This window comes from Oryctolagus cuniculus, chromosome 6 (assembly GCF_051225735.1).
Source record: "Oryctolagus cuniculus isolate XC-2025 breed Fujian yellow rabbit chromosome 6, ASM5122573v1, whole genome shotgun sequence".
NCBI classification, from domain to species: Eukaryota; Metazoa; Chordata; class Mammalia; order Lagomorpha; family Leporidae; genus Oryctolagus; species Oryctolagus cuniculus.
Window position 1 is genome coordinate 69,392,410 of NC_142872.1, and position 23,098 is coordinate 69,415,507.

Consider the following 23,098-nt stretch of genomic DNA (forward strand, 5'->3'; position numbering starts at 1 on the left):
TGCCCCTTAAGTGTCTGCAGAAGCCCTCAATAAAATTCCAAACGGAATGCTGTAGTGCCCTATACACAGTCACTGACACTGTAGTGACTAGCCTCAGGTCACGTTCCCCACTTTTTTTTTCATCACCGACAAAGTTAGAATCCTCCCATCTTTCCTTCTGAGCTCCACAAAAACAAGTTTGAAGGCAACTAAGTATCTGCAGTGGAACACTCCTATACGTTACCTCATCCAAGACAGGGCCACAAGATCTCGCAGGCCGCCTTCTCCAAACACCACTCGAGGCGGGGTCCTTGGCACCCAGCCCTTTCCTCCCTTCACCCTGTGGGCAGTGACTGAGTCCTGGGTCTACCCCACCTCCTTCCCCAGGCACCAAGCTCGGTCCCCGGCGGCCACCACTCAGCTCTCTCCTGTCCACCCCGAACCCGCAAATGGTAGTTATTATCGCGTCTGGGACCGCGCCGGGGCCGACCGCCGGACCACGCTGCAACAGTCCGGCCAAGGGCGCACTCCGCCAGCTTTTCATTTCTCGGCGCTGTTCTCAGGAAAGCGCCTTTTCCGCTTGTCGCCTCCTGTTCTGTCCCCAGGGCGCTTCCCAATCCGCTCTCGTCCCCTGCCGCCCTGGAGTAACCTTCCTTATCCCACCGCCCACTTTTCCTGGGCTGTAGTTACGGGGGCGGAGACCTAGCCCAAATCCCAACAGAAATGAACCCAATACTAGCGCGGGGATTAGCGAGCAAGAGACAGCCACACTCCCGCGCTGAGGCCCCTGGGAAGTGTAGTCCAACACCCAGAGCCGTCGGGGCGGGGCCCGTCTGCGCAGGCGCACACCGCCTCCGCGCCGCCGCCGCTCCCTTTGGGCAGTAGAGTCTTGGAAGTAGCAGTGCCGCAGCCCGCGGACTTCTGGGATTTTGGCTCGGCGGATCCCAAGGCAACGCGCAAGCGCAGTTCAGATGCGGGCTGCAGACTTCAGCTCATTGTGTCTGAGTGCGATGTGGTGGTTGCAATCTCTCGCCGCCGGCGGAGGCTCCGCGAAGGGCAGCTCGGTGGTGACCAGGCGCGAGGGCCAGAGCCGCAGGGGGGAGAGTGGGAGCGGCCGTGGGGTGGTCGGGCCTCAGGAGACGGGACTGGGTGGGGTGGGAGGGATGGAGCCAAAGAGATCCGGGTCGTGATCCGTTCTGGAGGATGCCCATCGAGTGCCGCAAACTTCCCGGAATGTGTCTGTGAGATTCGACTGCAAACAGAAAGGGAGTTGGGAGGGCGGCCAGAGGTGGGTGTCTTGCTTTGCGGGTCCGAATTTGAGCGCGTGTGGAGGAGGATGGCAGGCCGCGGCGGAGCGTCGTGGGGCGGACTCTGGGATCCCGTGTGCACTCCGGCGAGGTTGGAGTCCTGTGTGGGGAACTCGCCGAGGCCAGAGCAGTGCAGCCGGCAGCAGCTCCGGAGGGCCCAGCAAAGCGCAGAGGCCGGGGTGCGGGGTTGTGCGAAGAGGATTCCTAATCCCTGCCCGCCAGAAACTCAATTAGCCTGCTTGTTTGCACTTTAGCCGGCAGGTCGTCCAAACCGAGCCCTAGGAAGCGAGATACCTGAGGCCGGGAGTTTTAAGTACTGCAGATGCGGTCCGCGTAGATGGCGTTTGAAAAAAAAGTTTCATTTACTTGAAAGAGTCACAGAAGGAGAGCGAGAGAGACAGCGCAAGAGAGGTCTTCTCCCACTGATTCACTCCCCAGATGGCCGCAAGGCGGGGGCTGGGCCAGGAATGGCCGGGAACTCCTGGTCTCTCCCACCTGAGTGCAGGGGGCCCAAGTACTCGGGCCATGTTTGTGCTGCTTTTCCCAGACCATTAGCTAAGGGAGCTGGATGAGGGGCTGAGTAGCCAGGACCCTAACCAGCACTCATATGCGATGTCCCTGTTGCAGCCAGCGGCTTCCCCCACTATGTCACAACACTGGTGCCCTGGCCTCCTTTTGGAGGAGAAATGATGGCCCTTCTGTCCCTCCACTCCCCTCCAAGGATCTATTCTCTGTTCCTAGAGGAGAAGGGGTTCTTGGGATTCCTCAAGATAGCCTAAGGGAAAAGGCCAGAGGGTGGGTGGGAATGGAGCAAGCCTTTCTCCAAGATGTCCTTGTACTTGAGGTATGGAAGGGAAGACATGGAGGACCAGCTAGAGGGAGTGGGGCAGTAGTGGCATGGTGGGCAGTGGTGGCTGGCAGAGTACTCCTAGAGTCAGGGATCAGTAGGGACAAAGAGCTGAGCAGCCACGCCCTGGGGGGCGGGGTTGGGGGGACTGTCAGGTGTGGTGCTCACAACCTGCCCCGGCCATGTGTGATAGCTTAGACCCTGCCCTCCCCTCCCAACAGGTGTGTAGGCATTGCCAGTCCCAGGAGCCCCCTGGCTGCAAAGCTCTACACCTTCCTCCCTGGCGCTTGGCCTGTCCCCGAGAGGGCTCATCAAGGAAGGAATGGCTGTCAGCCACCTGCCAGCCACAGTCCAGGTGAGTAGGTGGTCGCTGGGCTGGGGGAGGGGAGGTGTGCTTCCCTCTCACACTTTCTTTTGGGCTTGCTTCCAGCCCAGTCCCCCGCTGGAGCCTGACCCGGCTGCTCCCTCCCACCCTGTCGTGCCCATGCTAATGGACACTGGAGCTGAGTAACTTGTGAAGGTCATGCAAATAGTAGAACTGGGCCTGCAGCCCCGGTTGGTCTGAAATGCCATCCAGTGGTTCCTAAAAAGAGGTGCCAGCCTCTTTCCAGTGAGAGCACAGACTCGGACAGGGACAGCATTCATTCGAGTGTGATGGCTGATGTGCTGGGTACAGTGTTCCAATTCCTTACCCTTTCAACCTTTCTAGAACAGGAATGTGCGGCAGAAATTACCGGAAGAGATGAGCAGCCGGGTGTAGGTTCTGTGCTCTGCAGAGCCACACATGGCGGGTGCTCCTGTCCTCCCACTGTGGGACTTGTCCTTTGGGACTCACCTGAGGCATGGCTTTCTCTGTGAAACCTGTCTCCACAGCGTCAGTGGCTGCCCTTTCTCTCCTGTCCACTCGGGATCACGCACTGTCTCACACTTCCAGGCCGCCTTCATCTGCTTGCCATTCAGCAGATGGATACTAGAAGTGTCCATCCATCAGAGATGCAGGGGTGCTAGAGGTCCAGGCAGGGACAATGGGCCGGGACAGAGGGGTTCCTGGCTGCACTTGAGCAAGTGTTTCTTGTGTACCGACATTTGGGGTGTAGGCAGCAGAAACCTAATCCAGACTACCGTAAGCTAAGGCTTATGGGAAGAATACCTGAGGAGTCTGGACTCTGGCTATGCAAGTGGGGTCTGGAATAATTCGAAAGCCCCTTCTCTAAGGCCTTTTCTTTCTATAATGAGCTCTGTTTCTCCTTCTTCTCAGAGTGCTCTGGTTCCCTTGGCCGTTGAGCTGGCTGGGAAGACCAGAACGAGTTAGTTTGACGTGTTAGCTTTCAGGTACCAGGAGACTGTTTCCGAGTTTCAGGCCAGGGGCTGGGTGGCAGTCGGGGGGCACGAGGTCCCACTGTACAGAGCGACAGTGCTGGCCGTTGTTGGCCCCAATGGCCTTATGCAGCAGGTAACTGTCTTAGGTGCTGTGTTCTCGATGCTGGGAAGGCAAGGCACATGTAGAAATGTATGTACCTTCTTGGAGTTAACAGTTCAGCTGGGGCCTGACAGCACTCACCAGGAAATGGGCCAGCGCTTTGATGGGTGCTCACCGGTGACCTAGGAGTGGTTAGGAGACCTGAGTAGGATGGGGCCATACTGGATGAGGATGGAGGCAGCAGGACTGGGCAGCCTGCAGGAGATGGGCTGAACGAGCAGCCAACGTGAAGATCTCCACCATCATCTACATCTCTTCAGAGCAGGAAGAAGCCTGGTACAAAGCCAGCCCCCGGGGGCAGCAGCTCCCTGTGTGCTGGTGGTCCCAGAGAAAGCTTGTGAAGCGTAGCCCCTGGTCTGTGAGAACAACGTTGCTTTTTGCAGGGCTTGGTGACATTCAAGGACGTGGCCGTGCTCTTCACCCAGGAAGAGTGGGGCCGCCTGAGCCCTGCCCAGAGGACCCTCTACCGGGACGTGATGCTGGAGAACTACAGCCACCTGGTCTCTCTGGGTAAGGCGGGGAGCCTAGGAGCCTAGACCTGCACTTGCGGGGTTCTCCCTGGGCCCCTTAAACTGCTGCTGGACAAAAGCTGGGCTGGCAGCGGGCCAGCCGAGGATGCTGTCCTTAAGGCTACACTGCTCTGTGACATCCCCAGGCCCCTTTTGAGTCCCAGTGCACCAGGTTCCGCATGAGTGACTGGAAGTCGAATCCCTGCTCCCTTGGAAAGGGAGAGGGGCGTAGGAACGAATCGTGTCAGCCCGAGCCGTCTCTCTGGCTCCCGCTTGTGATATTTGCCTCTGTCGTGAACTGATATAGTGCTTTTTTTTTTTTTTCTCTTTCTTCGAAAACAGGACTCTTAGGAGCCAAGCCAGACATATTTTCTCAGCTGGGAAAAGGGGAAGAATGGGTCCCAGAGGATGGCTCGGGAAGCTTCTGTCTTGGTAAGAATCACACACGGGAAGGCAGGAGGAGGAACCCGGCTGGCCGAGGGCCGTGAGGCTCAGCAACCACCAGGCCTGTGCATTGAGAAGTGGGCATGTTTTATCTCTTGTTCCCCTCAGGACCCTGTCGGCACTTCTGTCCCAGCATGCTTTGCTCAACCCTGGCACTCATTTGCTGGGGCAGCTGGTGCCTCTCAGGACCCTTTCCTCCATAACTCTGCTTTCTGCATTTGGCATGGAATAGTAGGGTCCCCAGTCACGTCATCCGAGAGGTTTCCCCCTCACCTCCGTGCCTGAGTGTCCTGCTGGTCAGATCTGACCCTGCAGTGTCCACGGCAGAGCAGCTCCCGGTCTCAGGAGCCTGTTTCCACATGCTCGGTGAAGCCTCTCTTCTAGGTAAACGTTGCTCATTTCTTTGCCTGCCTCCATGTTAGCTCACCCACATGGATGAACACTCAACCAGAATCTGACTGTCCTCTCCCTTCTGCCAGGCACCCTGCCAGGTTGTGGCTCCTGGAGGGCCAGGTCGGTCATCTGTCTTGTTGTGGTGCTCACACCTCCCACAATGCTTGGTGTCTTTTGTTGCTGACGGGACTGAGAGTGCGACACTTGGATTGTCACGCATCTGGAGGAGCCCACTGGGTCTCATAGGGGAAGGGCAGGGCTCTGTCTTTCCCTCTTCCCATGATATTCTAGAAAGCGTAGGGCCTTATTTAAAGCATTATAAAGTTTCACTTGCAGCTGGTATTTTGCAGATCATAAAATATTTCCACAAACCTTTAGTTACTGATTTCTCACAGTAACTAGTGACCTTAGAGCCTACAGGAAATAACTGTACCTGAAATATCTAGGACCTAACCTGTTACAGAATTTAAATATCTTAATCCAAACCTGGGTTATCAAAAAAATGCTTTTCTTAACGTAGCCCCATAATATTCTTTTTTTTTTTTAAGATTTATTTATTTATTTGAAAGTCAGAGTTACACAGAGAGAGAAGGAGAGGCAGAGAGAGAGAGAGAGAGATCCTCCATCCGCTGGTTCACTTCCCAGTTGGCTGCAACGGTCGGAGCTGCGCCAATCTGAAGCCAGGAGCCAGGAGCTTCTTCTGGGTCTCCCATGAGGGTGCAGGGGCCCTAGGACCTAGGCCATCTCCTATTGCTTTCCCAGGCCATAGCAGAGAGCTGTATCGGAAGTGGAGCAGCTGGGTCTCGAACTGGCCCACATGGGATGCTGGCACCCCAGGCAGTGGCTTCACCTGCATTGCCACAGTGCCAGCCCCTCCCATAACATTCTAAGTACTCTGTACATTATAATTAAACTAAGGGGTTTTTAATATTTTATTCTGTGGTACACAAGCAACGTTGCATCAAAAAAAGAAGTTAAACCAAATAAATTCATCCACAGTCTCACTACTATGCTGTACTAACAGCTTCTATTTAGATCATTCAATCTCCCATTCTTTCATCATTAAAATCAGTTCCTAACTACACGTGTATGGGAGGAATATGATGATGAAAAAGGACTTTTTAGCAGGTATAGGTGATGACGTGAGAAACAGACGTGGCTCAATCTGTCACAGGTCCCTTCCCACACCTTGGTTGTAGCACATCCTATTTGTGGATTGCTGGGAGATGCTGACTCTGAGCCAGTTCATGAAGGTCATTAGCCAGTAGCCAGACAGACATAGAAAGAAGTCTTACTTCATTCTCAAAATTAAGTTTTATCATCCTCTCTTCTTCCCTGTTAAAATTTACATACACACACACACACTCACACACGTATGTAAACGTATATATATTTTTAGAGAACCATCTCTCTCTTTTTTTTAAACCCTATCATTTGTTTTTTTTTGTGCCCTTTTTTTTTTTTTTTTTTTTTTAAGATTTGTTTATGTAGTTGAAAGAGTAACAGAGAGAGGAAGAGACAGAGAGCAATCTTCCATCTACTGGTTTACTCCTCAAATGGCTGTAATGGCCAGAGCTGGGCCAGGCAGAAGCCAGGAGCCGGGAGCTTCATCTGAGCCTCCTGTGTGGGTGCAGGGCGCAAGCACTTTGGTCATCCTTTGCTGCCTTCGCAGGCCACTTAGCAGAGAGCTGGATCAGAAGTGGCTTGGCTAACACATGAACCAGTACCTAACCTGCTATGCCAAAATGCCAGCTTGTGTTTTATTTTTTTGTTTTGTTTTGTTTTTAAAGATTTATTTTATTTATTTGAAAGGCAGAGTTACAGAGAGAGAGAGATCTTCCATCTGCTGGTTTACTCCCCACGTGGCCTCAATGGCCAGGGCTGAGCCAGTCTGAAGCCAGGAGCTTCTTCCAGGTCTCCACGTGGGTACAGACAGGGGCCCAAGCACTTGGGCCACCCTGTGCTGCTTTCCCGAGTGCATTAGCAGGGAGCTGGATTGGAAGTAGAGCAGCTGGGACTTGAACTGGTGCCCATATGGGATGCCGGCATCACAGACAGCAGGTTTACCTGGCAATGCCACAATGCCTGCCTCACTAATGACTTTTGGTTTAGAAGAGACACTTATTTTTAAGCACAGTGAGAGAAGTCCTTTTGGGTTTTCTTTCCTCTGTCTGATGGTGGAACAGGGAGAGAGCGCCTGTGGTCAGCACGGCTGGGTGATGGGGTGGGGGATTTGTGTGTGCTGAGCTGTTTAGTCCTTGTAACAGGCGGATCAGGTAGGGTGACCCGTGTGGTTAACTGGTTTGGACTGATTGAACATTGTTGAGTGACAAGTAGGGCTTCATATTAATGCTGGCATGAGACCCAGCTGACCTGTTCAATTGTGGCATTTGCTGCCCTTCTCCAAAACACCTTTAATTACACAGAAATCGTCCACTGAGCAGACTTTTTTTTTTTTTTTTGACAGGCAGAGTGGACAGTGAGAGAGAGAGACAGAGAGAAAGATCTTCCTTTGCCGTTGGTTCACCCTCCAATGGCCGCCGCAGCCAGCGCGCTGTGGCCAGCGCATCACGCTGATCTGAAGGCAGGAGCCAGGTGCTTCTCCTGGTCTCCCATGGGGTGCAGGGCCCAAGGACTTGGGCCATCCTCCACTGTACTCCCTGGCCACAGCAGAGAGCTGGCCTGGAAGAGGGGCAACCAGGACAGAATCTGGTGCCCCGACAGGGACTAGAGCCCGGTGTGCCGGCGCCGCAAGGCGGAGGATTAGCCTAGTGAGCCGTGGCGCCGGCCCACTGAGCAGACTTAAAGAAAACCACCTGATCCCTTCATTTGAGTGGTTTGCCAGTAACTTTATAATTTTTCCTTATTTATTAAAGTGTCTAGATTTTTTTTGTTATGTCAGTTTACAGTTTCTGCTTTAGCTTTAACTGCCTTTTTGAGCTGTAAAATGTATTAATTTATAACTATGTATAGTATTCACTTCTATTTTTAACATTGTATGATTTGTCCTCTTTTTCACTTCCCGTTTGATCTGCATGTTTTTCCCTTAAATTTGGGAAACTGTTTTTAGGGAAGAATTTCTTATGTTTTGCTCTTACCTATATAGGTTTTTTTTTTATGATTGATTTATTTATTTGAAAAGCAGAGTTACAGAGAAGCAGAGGCAGAGAGAGAGAGAGAGAGGTCTTCCATCTGCTGGTTCACTCCCTAGATAGTCGAAACAGCCAGAGCTGCACAGATCCAAAGCCAGGAGCCAGGAACTTCTTCTGGGTCCCCCAAGTGAGTGCAGGGACCCAAGTACTTAGGCCATCTTCTACTGCTTTCCCAGGCCATAGCAGGGAGCTGGATCAGAAGCGGAACAACTGGAGCTCCAACCGGCACCCACCTGTATGGGATACTGGCATTGCAGGCGGCAGCTTAACCCACTGAGCCACAACGCTGGCTCTGTCCTGAATATTCTTGCACATATTTCCTTAGATTCCTGGGCTTGCTTTGGGTATTTCCTTGGGTGTGCTCCTGTGTATAGAAATACTGGATTTAGGGATATGTACTCTTTCACCTTTCCTAGATATTATTACCCACTTGCTGGTCGAATTAGTTGTTCCAAATTACAGCAGTAGTTGATGCAAGTCCCTGTCTCTCAGCATCCTTGGCAAAATTTCGAACTGTCAGACTTTTAAAAATCCTATTAATTCCATTCCTGAGAACTGGTATCTCACTGTGGCTTCAATGTGCATTTCCTTCATTGCTAGTGAGGCCAAACATCTTTTCATATGCTTTTTTTAAAAAATTTATTTGTCTGAGAGGCAGAGTTACAGACTGAGTGAGAGACAGAGAGGAGGTCTTCCATCCACTGGTTCACTCCCCAAATGGCAACAGTAGCTGTAGCTAGGAGCTTCTTCTGGGTCTCCCACGTGGGTGCAGGGGCCCAAGCACTTTGACCATCTTCCACTGCGGTCCCAGGCCACTAAGCAGAGTGCTGGTTTGGAAGAGGAGCATCCGGGTCACAAACTGGCAGGATGCCGGCACTGCAAGTGGAGGCTTAGCTTACTAAACCACAGCTCCGGCCCCTTCATATGCTTTATATTTTTATTCTGTGATTTGCCCATTTTCCTATGAGAGTTTACCTGCTGGTCATCCACAGGAGTTCGAAACATGTATTTGGGAATTTCTACGTCTCCCAGTCTGTAGCTCACCTTGCTGAGTACATAGATTCATCTTTGTGATCTGACACTTGGTGTTTTCTGGGTGCTGTTTATGTACTCTTTGCTCTGTCTTGTTTCCTCTTGTATCGTCAGCACAGCAATTCTCCATGTGTGTGTGCTGAATGAAAGAGTGAATGTCGGGGGCCAGCGCTGTGGCGCAGCAGGTTAAAGCCCTGGCCTGCAGTGCTGGCATCCCATATGCACACTGGTTCTAGTCCTGGCTGCTCCACTTCTGATCCAACTCTCTGCTATGCCCTGGGATAGCAGTAGAAGATGGCCCAAGTCCTCAGGCCCCTGTACCCTCGTAGGAGACCTGGAAGAAGCTCCTGGCTCTCTGCCTCTCCCTGTAACTCTGTCTTTCAACTAAATAAAATCTTTAAAAAAAAAAAAAAAGAGTGAATGTCTAAAATATTTACTTTCAAATCTTTTTTTCTGTGTAAATCTCATCACATTTGTCTTTTTTTAGAGTTTTTAATGAATAAATGTTTGACTTTGCTGATCTTTTCTGTTTTACCTTTTTCTTTCTTTAAGATTTATTTATTTATTTGAGACATAAGAATTACAGAGAGAGAGGGGGAGAGACAGAGAGAGAGAGAAGTCTTCCATCCACTGGTTCACTCCCCAAATGGCCACAACAGCCAGAGCTTGGCCAATCCGAAGCCAGGAGCCAGAAGCTTCTTCCGGGTCTCCCATGTGGGTGCAGGGGCCCAAGGACTTGGGCCATCTTCTACTGCTTTCCCAGGCCATAGCAGAGAGCTGGATTGGAAGTGGAGCAGCCGGGACTCGAACCAGCGCCCATATGGGATGCCGGCACTGCAGGCGGAAGCTTAACCTGCTCTGCCACAGCTTCGGCCCCCTGTTTTATCTTAATTTCAGTATGTCTTGCTCTTCACTGTTCTTTTCCTCAACTTTTCTGGAGCTTATTCGGTTTGTTTTTTCTGTTTCATTACTTGATTTAATGAAGCTCTGTAAGGTTTTCGATGAACAGTGCTGGCTTCTTGGAGCCCTTCCTCTTTCCTCCCTCTAGAAGTAACCACTTGCTCTTCTGTTAGCTGCTTCTTGAGATATTTGCTCCGGCGTCTGCATGGAACATGGTTGTATTACTATCTCTTGATTTTGAAATTATCACTGACTTCTTGCTGGAAAGAATGAGGATTGAACAAACCCCTCCCTGCCCCTACAGCTCAATGCTAATTGCCTTTCCCACGCCCTGGCCTCCCAGCACAGGTGTAGCGTGGTTTTGGTTAGACAGGTGACTTATGATGCTGATGTTCTTAAACCCTAGTCATCGGTGACCCGCGTGGCAAATGATAACATCCCTCAGAGCTCACCGGTTCTCAGGGCAGTCTGTCCCAATCACGGGTTTCACCTCAAGCCTTTAGTAGTTGTCTTCCTGTCTCCTGGAGCCCTCTGACCTGCTCTGATGTCAGACATGGGGCATCTCCATCAGGAGCCCCAGCTGTCACCCCTTCCTAAGGGCTGGGTCCTTCCTAGGCTATGTGCTGTGTCCCCGAACTTCTATCTCCATTCATTCTCGTCTTTTGGGGCACACATTTTCAAAGAGCACCCAAAGCAAGAATGCGTGGGAATATACTTTTGGAACCTGGTTTGTCCATAAATGCCTTTTCCCTCCTTGCCACTCTATGGGATCGTCGGACTACATAGCATTCCACCTTAGAAATCCCTTTCCTTCAGACTTTTGACATTATTCAAATGTTTTCTCAACTTCAGGTTGCTGGTTCTTAATCATCTGTGACCATTTTTTTTCCTTTCTGAAAACTTGCAAGATTTTTACACCAGTGTTCATGAGGAATATTAATCCAGGTTTTCTGTCCTTATAACATATTTGTTCCTGGTATCACAGTATTATTAGCCTCAGCAAATGCATTGGGAAGTTCCCCCCTTTGTTTTCTGGGACAATGTGTATAGAACTGGTGTGACTTCACTGAGTGTTTGGTAGAAGCAGTGGTCGTCTGGACCAGCTGCAGGCTTGCGGGATGGTTGTTAGCTCCAATTGCCTCTCTGCAGCTTCTCTTGGGTCATGGTCCACAGATGTCAGCTGCTTTGGCTTCCCCAGACCCTGCTGTCTGCCTCCTGAGTTCATTGAGACCCCGGAGTTCTGTGCTCATCCTGTGCAGTGGTCTGAAATCTCCCTCCAGGGACTAACCCGGGGCATCCACACGTCTTGTTCCCCTTCCCTTTGCACCCTCCTTGCTGCCATTTGTGCTGTGCCTAAAACCTGTTGTCCCCCCCCCTCCCCGCCCCCAAGCCCGGTTTTCTAACTGTTTACAGCAGGAGTTCTCTACTGAGATTTGAGTTCATCATTTTTCAATTTCCAAGAGCACTTGTTTTTCTGAATATTCTCCAAAGATACTGATTTTCAAAAACGTTTTTATCCACCATCATACACTCCATTTTCTGTTGGTTTATTTTGTGTCTTTTCTTGCTGGAGGCGTCCCAGCCTCCTAGTGAGCCCTGATTGCCTGGCAGTTAGACAATGGGTGGCCTGAAGTCCTCTGGGCTTCAGTGTTCAGCACGATTCTTCCCCTGCTCATCTGCCCTGACATCTGTGTTTCACTCTGTCCAGAGCAGATGCCTCCTATGTTTTGGCAAGTGGAGAGAGGGAATCCCCCCTGCCCTTCTGTGTGGGAAGCCCAAGGGGGTGGTAACCTGATCTTGAACCTGCTGACTTTTTTTTTTTTTTTTGAAGATTTATTTATTTATTTGAGAGGCAGAATTACAGAGAGGTATAGGCACAGAGAGAGAGAGAGGTCTTCCATCTGCTGGTTCATTCCCTAGTTGGCTGCAATGGCTGGAGATGGGCTGATCTGAAGCCAGGGTGCAGGGGCCCAAGAACTGGGGCAATCTTCCACTGCTTTCCCAGGCCATAGCAGAGAGTGGGATGGGCAGCAGAGCAGCTGGGACTTGAACTGGTGCCCATATGAGATGCCAGCACTGCAGGTGGCTGCTTTACCCTTTATGCCACAGCACTGGTCCCAGTCCTGCTGACTTTATCTGTTGCTCTCTCCTCTTCCAGGTGTGCTTGGTGCTGCCACCTCTGAGGATTTGTTGACTCAGCAGGAGATTGGTTTAGGTTTTGGCCCCTCCCTGGGTGTGACTTCTTAAATGACATTGCATAGAGGTTTTATAACATTCATTAATGCTCTGTTTCAAACCACAGTTATAAATAAATCTTTTAAAAAAAAAAGAGAGGGGGAGGAGTTGCCACCTGTGACACTGGCATCCCATGTGGGCTCCAGTTCAAATCCTGGCTGCTTCACTTCCAATCCAGCTCTCTGCTAATGGCCTGGGAAAGCAGCAAAAGATGGCCCAAGTGCTTGGGCCCTGCACCCGTGAAGGAGACTCAGAGGAGGCTTTGGCTCTTAGCTTCAGATCGTTGTAGCCATTTGGGGAGTGAATCATCGGATGGAAGATCTTATTCTGTCTTTATCTCTGTCTCTCTCTCTCTCTCTCTCTGTAGCTCTGCCTTTCAAAGAAATAAATACATCTTTAACAAAAAATAAAAAAGAAGTAGAAGAAGACTTCCCCAAGTATTTCCTAAGTCCAGTTTTCTCATAGCTCAGCTAGCTTTCCGTGGGATGATTTGAGTCCCCTTTGGATAGACTCACTGTGATGGATGAGTGTTGTTGTGGAATATGAAACAGTTGAACAAAAGTTGGGGTGGGCATTGGGCCTAGCAGTTGAGATGCCTCTTGGGATACCTGCATCCCATGTCAGTGACTGGGTTGGGGTCCTGGCTCCACTTGTGGTTTCATCTTTCTACTGGTATATACTTTGGAGGCAGCAGCTGATGACTCAAGTGGTTGGGTCCCTTTCACTCCTGCAGGAGATCTCTATTGAGTTCCTGTTTCCAGTTTCAGCCTGGTCTGCTGGATGGAAGGTCGGTCGGTCGGTCGGTCTCTCTCTCTCTCTCTCTGTGTGTGTGTGTATGTCTCAAATAATTTTTAAATTATTTTAAATTTGGAAGCAAATATTCTTTTATCTGTAGATGATATTTTCATTAGCACAATCAAGAAAAGGCTGTAATAGACTGAAATATCTAACAGCTGATAGAAAAGAAAATTAGAAATTGATGGTTTTTTAATTATTTTTGAAAGCCATCTCCATCATATAAAACTATTTATTTTAAACTTTTGTTTATTCAAGAGGCAGAAAGACAAATAGAGAGAAAGCGCCCATCCACTGGTTTTCTCCCCTAAATGTCCACAATGGCTGGGACTGGGTCTGGACCTAAGCTGGAGCTCAATCCAGGCCTCCCATGTGGGTGTCTGGAACCTAGTTATTTGAGCTGTCACTGCTGCCCCTGGAATGCACATTAGCAGGAAGCTGGAGTCAGGAGCTGGCACCAGCTACCAAACCCAAGAGTGGGATGCTGGTGCCTTAATCATTGGATTAAATGCTCAGTGTCCCCACTCCCAGACTTTTAAAGCTAATACCTAATATAGAAGAGTATGTAAATGACAAATGCACAATGCAGTGCGTTTTCACAGGATGAACACCTCTGTGTAATCAGCATCCACAAGAAGCTGAATGTGAACCAGCACCTTGATAGCCTCAGCCTCCTCTTAGATTTTGTCCCAAAGGTAACAGTCATAGATTTGTTTTGCCTGTTTTAAAATTTTGTATAAATAGAATCAGTATATGCCCTTTTGTGTCTGGTTTCTTTTAGCAGTATGTGATGCTAGAGATGCATTCATATTATGTGTAGCAATGTTTGCCATACATATCTATCACTATTGTATGTTCTACTATTGTTAGATATTTGTTTTCTTTCTAGCTTGGAGCTATTATGAATAGTACTGCTATGAACATTTCTTGTATAACTTATAGAGAACACACACACACACATACTCACACAGGGTCACATTTTTCTTGAGCATGGATCTGTCTTTACTAGATATAGCCAAATTGTTTTCTGAAGTGGTCACATTCCAGTGAACAGAATATGAAGATTCCATATCCTCTTATGCACTCAGTATTGTCATTGTAAAACAACTGTTCAGCATTCTAGAAGATGTATGGACTGGTCAAGTTGATCGTCTTTTATTTTTATTTTATTTTATTGATTTTTATTTATTATCCTTCAAATACCCTAACTTATAAAATATCTGTAGATATTTCTCACGGTTTCTAGTTAGTTGTTGCATCTTTTCTGGTTGCTTTATAGGATTGCATAGTTGAGATTTGAGTTCTCTGTCAGATAGATGTATGGCAAATAATGTTTCTCTGGATAATGGTGTCAACTGGTAAACAGAGGTCCTGAATTCCCAGGTCAGTTCAGGTCATCAGGGTGTTTTTTGTTTGTTTGTTTGTTTTTCTTGTGAGGTTAGTGCTTGTGTTGTGTCTTTCTTAAAAAAAACTCTAAGACCATCAAGATCTTCTGAGTCTTCCTTTAGCAGATTTATTATTTTTTTCCTTCACATATGGGTCTTTAATACACATGGAAGATTTTTTACTTGATTTTCCATATGGGTATCTAGCTGACCCAGGATTTTTCATTTTAAGACCATCTTTCCTCCACTGTACCCATACTGTCATCTTTGTCATACAAAGGTGACTACATGTGCCTGAGTCTGATTCTGGGTTCTCTAGTCTATTCCATTGGTCTCTTTGTGTACATGTCTGCTTCTAGACTCTAATCTGTTTCATTCTTTTTGCCTAATCTGTGCCAATACAATGGTTTTTAATTACCCTAGTGTTATAATGAGTCTTGTACTTGCTGATGTAAGCCCTCTGACCTTTTTCTTTTCTTGGCTTTTAGGATTTTAGAATTGGCTATTCAGTGTCCACAAAATTCCTGCTGGGATTTTGACAGACACTGGCTCAAATATTAATCCCTAGATTAACTGTGGGGGAAATGAGAGCATTCCATTGCATGAACATAGTATACCTCCATATTTTTCAAGTTTTCTTTAATTTCTCTGAAATATTTTGTAGTTTTTTTTTTTTTTTTTTTTTTTTTTTTTTTTTTTTTTAATTTTTGACAGGCAGAGTGGACAGTGAGAGAGAGAGACAGAGAGAGAAAGGTCTTCCTTTGCCGTTGGTTCACCCTCCAATGGCCGCTGCTGCAGCCGGCGTACCGCGCTGATCCGATGGCAGGAGCCAGGAGCCAGGTGCTTTTCCTGGTCTCCCATGGGGTGCAGGGCCCAAGCACCTGGGCCATCCTCCACTGCACTCCCTGGCCATAGCAGAGAGTTGGCCTGGAAGAGGGGCAACCGGGACAGAATCCGGCACCCCGACCAGGACTAGAACCCGGTGTGCCGGCGCCGCAAGGTGGAGGATTAGCCTATTGAGCCACGGCGCCGGCTTATTTTGTAGTTTGAGATAGACAGTTCTTGCACATCTTTCATTATGTTGTATTTACTTCTAAGTATTTGTTTTTTGGTGCGATTATTATTCCTGGAAAGTTTCATTTTCCTATTATTTGTTGCTGGTATGTATGCAGGGGCTTCAAAATATTTGTGGAAAAATGGGATTAAAATGTAAGTTTATTTTGGTGCAAGAGAGGTTTGAAATCCATGTATTGTTCCTTCCTTGAGTTATATGAGGACCTCTCATAAATACACTGTTGGATTGACCTTGTATCTGACAACTTCACTAAATTCCCTTGTTAGGACTCTTAGATTGTCTGTGTTTTGCATTTTTCTCTGAATACATGCATGTCATTTGAGAACAATGACTTTATTTTAATGTCTTCCTTTCAAATTATTTGTTTTTCCTTCTTTATCTTGTGTTGGTTAGACTTCTAGTGCAGAGTTGAATAGAAATAATGATAGCAGAAATGCTTATTCCATCCCAATCTCAGGGAATGTTTTCAGTATTTTATGATTAACTGTAATGTTTGGTGTAGTTTTTGTTTATTTATTGGAGAGAGAGTGAGTTACAGACAGAGAGAGAGGGAGAGAGATCTTCCATATGCTGGTTTACTCCCCACATGGCTGCATTGGGCCAGGCTGAAGCCAGGAGTCAGGAGCTTCTTCTAGATCTCCCACATGGGTAGCAGGGGCCCAAGCACTTGGGCCATCCTCCATTGCTTTCCTCATGCACATTAGCAGGGAGCTGGATTGAATGTGGAGTAGCAGGAACTCGAACCAGCACAGTGGCTTAAATGCCAGCTCTTCTCTATGTTCTTATTATCTTATATATCTTTGTGGAATATGTCATGATGTCTCCATTGACATTCTTTTTATTTATTTGACAGGTAGAGTTATAGACAGTGAGAAAGAGAGACAGAGTGAAAGGTCTTCCTTCCGTTGGTTCATTCCCCAAATGGCCAACACGGCTGGCGCTGCGCTGATCCGAAGCCAGGAGCCCAGTGCTTCTTCCTGGTCTCCAATGTGGGTGCAGGGGCCCAAGCACTTGGGCCATCATCCACTGCCCTCCTGGGTCACAGCAGAGAGCTAGATTGAAAGAGGAGCAACTGGAACTAGAACCTGGCACCCATATGGGATGCCGATGCCACAGGTGGAGGATTAACGAAGTGAGCCACGGCACCGGCCCCGACATTCATTTTTTTAAATAAAGATTTATTTATTTATTTGAAAGTCAGAGTTACAGAGTGAGAGGGAGGGACAGAGAGAGGTCTTCTATGAGCTGACGTACTCCCCATATGGCCACAAGAACAGGGCCTGGGTCAGGCTGAAGCCAGGAACCAGGAGTTTCTTCCAGGTCTCCTATGTGGGTGGCAGGGGCCAACACACTTAGGTCATCCTCCACTGCTTTCCCAGGCACATTAGCAGGGAGCTGGATCTGAAGTGGGGCAGCTGAATCTGAAGTGGGACATGAACTGGTGCCCATATTGAATGCCAGTGCAGCAGGTAGCAATGTAACGCACTATGCCACGGCACTGACCCCTCATTGACATTCTTGCTGTTGATACTATGTGCTAGGGTCTTAGAATTTTTATTAAATTGTTTTTTTATTTCTTTGATTTTGCCATTTGTTTAACTTAAAATTTTTCTAATTTCTTGAGATTGATAATCAATGTGTATATATATTGTTTTCTGTATGTGGCTTTAGCTGCAGCCTGTGAATTCCACTTCACATTTGTATTATTTAGCTTAAAATACTTTCTAGCTCTTGTTGGATTTCTTCTTTGATCTGTCAGTTATTTATTTAGAAATGTATTGCTTAGTTTAGAAATGGTCTTTGTTTTGTGTTGCTACATCACAGACTGGGTAGTTTATAAAGAAAATAAATGTATTTGGCTCATGGTACTGGAATCTGGATCCAGCAGCATGGAGCTGGTGCCTTCTTGGCGTGTGGTGAGGAGCTTTGTGCTGCCTCATCATGTGGGGGAGGGTAGCGTGAGCAGACAGCAAGTGTGTTACAGGCCTTTCTCCCTCTTACAAAGGCACTGTTGCCATTATTTAGCCCCCACTCCCCCATGACCTCCTCTAATTCCAATTCATCCCAAAGGCCCCCCCTCTAAATTTCATCAACAGATGGATTTAGGGAGTGAGTTTCTGATACATGAACTTTGGGAGACATACTCAGACCATAACACATAGGTATTTTCTGCTTCTGTGCCTGAATTTTTCTAGTTAACTATTCCTTTCTTCTGTCATGTGCAATATACTGTTAATCTAGCTATTGTGTTCAAATTTCAATTACTATAGTTTTCAGTTCTAGAGTTTCCATTTTACTTTTTGTTCCAATTCTCCATTGTAATTCTCATTCTTAACTGTTTTCTTGACTATATTGATCACAGTTATTTCAATGTCTCTGACAACTCTGGCATCTCGGTCCTGTGGTTCTTTTCTTGTTGTCTTATTCTTCTCTTCTTTCAGTTTCTTAGAATGCCTAATTCTTTGATGTTTTGTTTGTTTGGTTTGGTTTGATTTTCTTTCCTGGCTTCTCTGATGAGAAGTGTGAAGCAGTGCAGGTGCTCTGGGTGTTGTGCATTCCCTCCAGGGAAGATCCAAGGGTACAAGTGCACTGTATCAATCGATCCAGGCACCACTGGAGCTGGAGGCTGGGTCCTGGTGTTTGTGAAGCTTTGCTAACTTCTTGTTTTCTTTACTGCTAGATTACAACTCTGCCAGGGTCCCAGCTAACACCTCCTCAAGTGTCCTGTGACCCTTCCCCCAGGGAAGGTCCTGAGCTCCAATTTGGGGTTCCATAATAACAAAAGACTATAGAAAATCCCAGGTTTCTGTTTAACTTTAGTCTTCTGCCCTGAGAAGCTTAAGTAACCAACAGTTCTCCAAGGAAAAAAACAACTAAGCATTGGGACCACCCCTGTGTCTCTGCTCTCCCAGATCTTAGACTATAAAGTCTGCCTTCAAACAGATTTTTTTTTTTTTCAGTTCAAATTTTCTAGTTGATTTCTGTAGAAATGTCAGTCTACCATAGGCTACTATATTTTGTTTAGAAGCAAAAGTCAGTCCTTAATATTTTAAGGTTTGACAATACTGCTTTTTAACCTTGATCATTCTTTGTTTTGAGCAAGGATATATTAGTCTGAGCCTAATAGAGTTTGTGTCTTTCTTTCCCAGTAAGTGAAGAGGTATGTGATTTTTATTGTAGCTCTTTCTAGAAGAGTTCCTGGAGTGGGTGGGAAAGGGATGAGGAAGGCTTTTTCTATCAGGATTTAACACGAACCCTGGCATCATCTGCATTTAGTACCTAGTTCTGAGCAATCATTTCTTAGTACAAAGTCTTAAATAGAGGTAAATGAAAAGGTAGATAGTGGGGCCGGCATTGTAGCACCGTGGGCTAAGCTGTGACCTGGAACACCAGCATCCCATTTGGCCCTTGGTTTGAGTCCTGGCTATACTACTTCCTATCCAGTTGCCTGCTAATGTGCCAGAGAAAGCAGCAGAAGATTGCCCAAGTCTTTGGGCCCCTGCGCCTACATGAGAGACAGGAATGGAGTTCTGAGCTCCTGGTCTCAGCCTGGCCCATCCTGGGCCATTGCAGCCATGTGGGAAGTGAACCAACAGATGGAAGATCTTCTTTCTCTCTATAACTCTACCTTTCAAATAAATAAATAAATAAATAAATCTTTAAAAAATATATAGAAAAGGTGGATAGTCCCAAATGCAAAGGGGAAATTAACCTGCAAGCCAGAACTCTACTAGGTTAATATGCGGGCCCTCCTGAAACCAAGTGAGGACGTTGTTGAATAAGTGTGGAATTTCCACCTGGGGAGAAAATGATTTTGTGGCTGTCATCATAGTGGAGACGCCCATTTCTGGTGTACTTGCTGGAGTCGGCCTGGCAGCCTCACCGCTCTGTTTTTGATGTTCTGTTTTCGCTCATGCTTGTGCATCACAGTATATGCTCCATGTGTGGATGTCACAAGTAGTAGGATGAGTGTGACACAGCCTATACAGCGATGTGGTTTTTTACTATCATCTGAATGCTCAGTTGAGTCCATAAAAAATAAAATGCCTTGTTGTAGCAGTTACTGTTTTTTTCCCCCCTACTAAATGTGGGCCTCTGATTTCAAAAGGCCACATGCCAGTTGTTTTAAAGATCTTATGACCAGAGTGGACAGGAAATAGCTGTTTTTTTCCTTATCGCTTAGCATGTTGTGATCTCAGTCTGGCTTGTAGTCTGAGGAGGTCATGTAATTTCTTTTTCTTTCTTTTTTTTTTTTTTTTTGACAGGCAGAGTGGACAGTGAGAGAGAGACAGAGAGAAAGGTCTTCCTTTGCCGTTGGTTCACCCTCCGATGGCCGCCGCGGCCGGCGCGCTGCAGCCGGCGCACCGCGCTGATCCGATGGCAGGAGCCAGGAGCCAGGTGCTTTTCCTGGTCTCCCATGGGGTGCAGGGCCCAAGCACCTGGGCCATCCTCCACTGCACTCCCTGGCCACAGCAGAGGGCTGGCCTGGAAGAGGGGCAACCGGGACAGAATCCGGCGCCCCGACCGGGACTAGAACCCGGTGTGCCGGCGCCGCAAGGTGGAGGATTAGCCTAGTGAGCCGCGGCGCCGGCCATTTCTTTCTGATCACAAAGAAAGTGAGCTACATTCAGCACTCCCACCCGGGCCTGTGACTGCTGAGCCTTGGCAAGCTCCTGAGCCCTCCCTCCTGCCTTGTACGTTAAATGTTAGCTCAGCCCCCGCCACGGTCCTCTGTTCCCGTCTTTCCCCTTTGCCTGTCAGGGAATCTGCAGAGCTGTTACCCCTTTGCTAGCATTTTAACAGGCCCCTCTTCTCTCTGGGGATAAAACCAACATTTTTGTTTTTAATTTCTTTCAGACGGGATGACTCTGCCTGTGAAAAAGAAATTTACTCTGAAAGCAGACGTTCCCGAAGAATTGCATCAGTGGGCAGGGAAGGAGCGAGGCGCTAGCGGCGGACGCTGGAGCTGCGTCCGCGGATGGCAGTGCCGGGAACGCCAGGTGGCGCTCGCTCAGCAGAACACCCCTGCTGGGGCTAGCGAGCAGGGTCGCGGTGAACCTGGCAAGGGCCGTGCCCTGAGCTCATCTCCTGTCCAGAGGCAGGGATTTCAACCTAGCAAAAAAGCCTTTGAGTGTAGTGAGTGTGGGAAGGGCTTCTCCAGGAGCTCAGCCCTTAACAAACACCAGAAAACTCACAGTGAGAACCTGAGCAGCCATCAGAAAGCCTACACGAAAGAGAAGCGCTATGAGTGCAGAGAATGCGGCAAGGCCTTCCACCAGAGCACACACCTCATCCACCACCAGAGGATCCACACTGGTGAGAAACCTTACGAATGTAAGGAGTGTGGCAAGGCCTTCTCGGTGAGCTCATCGCTGACCTACCATCAGAAAATTCACACCGGAGAGAAACCTTTTGAATGCAACCTGTGCGGCAAAGCTTTCATCCGAAACATCCATCTTTCCCACCACCACAGGATACACACCGGAGAGAAACCTTTTAAATGTAACGTTTGTGAAAAGGCCTTTGTGTGCCGGGCGCATCTTACAAAGCACCAGAACATTCATAGCGGAGAGAAACCCTATAAGTGTAACGAGTGTGGCAAAGCCTTCAATCAGAGCACGAGTTTCCTCCAGCACCAGAGAATTCACACCGGAGAGAAGCCCTTTGAATGCAATGCATGTGGCAAGGCCTTCAGGGTCAACTCCTCCCTCACCGAGCACCAGAGAATTCATACCGGAGAGAAACCTTACAAATGCAGCGAATGCGGGAAGGCTTTCAGAGACAATTCATCCTTTGCCCGGCATCGGAAAATCCACACTGGAGAGAAGCCTTACCGATGTGGCTTGTGTGAGAAAGCCTTCCGGGACCAGTCGGCCCTAGCCCAACACCAGAGAATTCACACCGGCGAAAAGCCTTACGCCTGTAATGTATGTGGAAAAGCCTTCAGTGACCACTCGGCCCTTACCCAGCATAAGAGGATCCACACAAGGGAAAAGCCTTACAAGTGTAAAACCTGCGGGAAAGCCTTTATCCGGAGCACACACCTCACTCAGCATCAGAGGATTCACACAGGAGAGAAGCCCTATAAATGTAGCAAATGTGGGAAGGCCTTCAACCAGACTGCAAACCTCATTCAGCATCAGAGACATCACACTGGGGAGAAGTGACGTGGAGGAGCCTAGAGACTGAAGAGATGAAATAACGGACGAGGGAGCACCCAGGTCGGGGAACCAGGGAAAGCCTACGTCACGGTCGGCTTTTATACTGAGCTTTGCACTCTCGTGGGCTTTGAGAATTTAAGGAGCAGCAAACACTCTTGATTTCATAGTACTGCCTTAATTGAATAGCAGTGCTATTGATTACTAGTCTGAATTACTGAGAATCAGAACCAAAATAGAGCTTCATTAACAACAACATAAGAGTTGGCTTATTAGATTTACATTCTATTAAGAGAAATTATGAAAGTGTAAAGATTAAGGTCGAGAAGCAAGGGACAAAAAAAAAAAAAAAAAAAAAAAAAGATAAAAATGGCCCACAGGCATTCACTGTACCAGCCTAGCCTACAGAAGGGAATTGCTACCTCTGAATGGAAGCTCTGTCCCTACCCTCACTCCTCAGGCCCGTGCAGCAGCCCGGGAATTATTTAACTTTAGCTTCCGCATTCCTGTTTCAAACCCTTTTTGTCAGTTTTCCTGATCCATCTGTCCACTGGCTCCTTACCTCTTCTGGGGACAGTTGAGTTCATCTGATGGGTGTGACCCTCCTCTGACAGCAGCTCCTGTTAGCATCAGGCTCCTTATCTCCACTGTGTTAGCCCTGGGGCCCGGTGAAGTTCTGATCGCAGTCCATGATTCTGGACATCACTCCCAAATGCAACCATCAGAACCTGGGATCTCTCCCTATCCCTCTCTCTCTGGGACGTAAAATTGGATCAAAGTCCTTAACCTACCCCGTTCCTGCAGGCCTTCCCTTGACCCTAACCCCGGGGTGATACCTCAAGTAGGGGCTTCTCCTGTTCAACTGTTCCCCTCCGTCTCTGTACTGTAGCTGGTTAGGCTACAGAGGTCAGGGATGTGTTTGGCATCAGGGGTGATGATCCAGGCCCTCCACTTCTGTGCCTCGCCATTTCCCAGTGTGCAGGTTTCATAAGAACTGAGACCCACCCCTGAGGCCAGTTCTGTAGGTGCTCCGACCCACTCACTGCATGGTCCTTTGTGTCCCTGCAGGAGGGCACGTTTGCTTCTCCCCGGATACTGAACTGCTGCAGCCTGGTGCTTGTCTTGCTTCTATCACTGTATTTTACAGTGATGAGAAAGCAGAGAGCTTTGAGACTCTGCTTTTGCATCTGAAAGGTTCACTTCCTCTCCATCGAGGGAATCCACTACTTCAGGAGTCTCCCATTCTGCCCGTGGTGAGCCGCGTGTTGAAGAATTCCCTGGGTCCAGTGGTGAGCGCTAGCACCCTTGGTGACATTCTCGGCAGGGCCAGCGCCCATGCCCTGAATTGTGAGTGAACACCAGGCCCGCGGGTTCCTTCACCCGTTTTCATCCTTCGGTGCTTGTAGC

At 48.2% G+C, this 23,098-nt stretch overlaps 1 protein-coding gene across 4 annotated transcripts; it reads left to right on the forward strand.

Annotated features, from left to right (window-relative positions):
* Positions 1-834: 834 nt before the first annotated feature.
* ZNF454 (zinc finger protein 454) lies at positions 835-21,947 on the forward strand. 4 transcript variants are annotated; one of them, XM_089336254.1, is made up of 5 exons: positions 835-1,043; positions 2,355-2,488; positions 3,997-4,123; positions 4,465-4,554; positions 20,391-21,947. In XM_089336254.1, exons 2-5 carry the CDS (start codon positions 2,456-2,458, stop codon positions 21,698-21,700), a joined length of 1,560 nt encoding a protein of 519 aa, XP_089192380.1. In that variant the 5' UTR covers positions 835-1,043; positions 2,355-2,455; the 3' UTR covers positions 21,701-21,947. The 4 variants fall into 4 exon arrangements, with proteins under 4 accessions (XP_089192380.1, XP_002721346.1, XP_089192378.1 ...); XM_002721300.6 differs by having other exon boundaries at positions 836-1,267; XM_089336252.1 differs by having other exon boundaries at positions 836-1,054.
* Positions 21,948-23,098: the final 1,151 nt, after the last annotated feature.

Bases quoted from the DNA above. Each gene is read 5' to 3' on its own strand.
- ZNF454 (XM_089336254.1), top strand. From the start codon at position 2,456: ATGGCTGTCAGCCACCTGCCAGCCACAGTCCAG. The intron at 2,489-3,996 runs GTGAGTAGGTGG...TGCTTTTTGCAG, and splicing joins ACCTGCCAGCCACAGTCCAG to GGCTTGGTGACATTCAAGGA. The intron at 4,124-4,464 runs GTAAGGCGGGGA...CTTCGAAAACAG, and splicing joins CAGCCACCTGGTCTCTCTGG to GACTCTTAGGAGCCAAGCCA.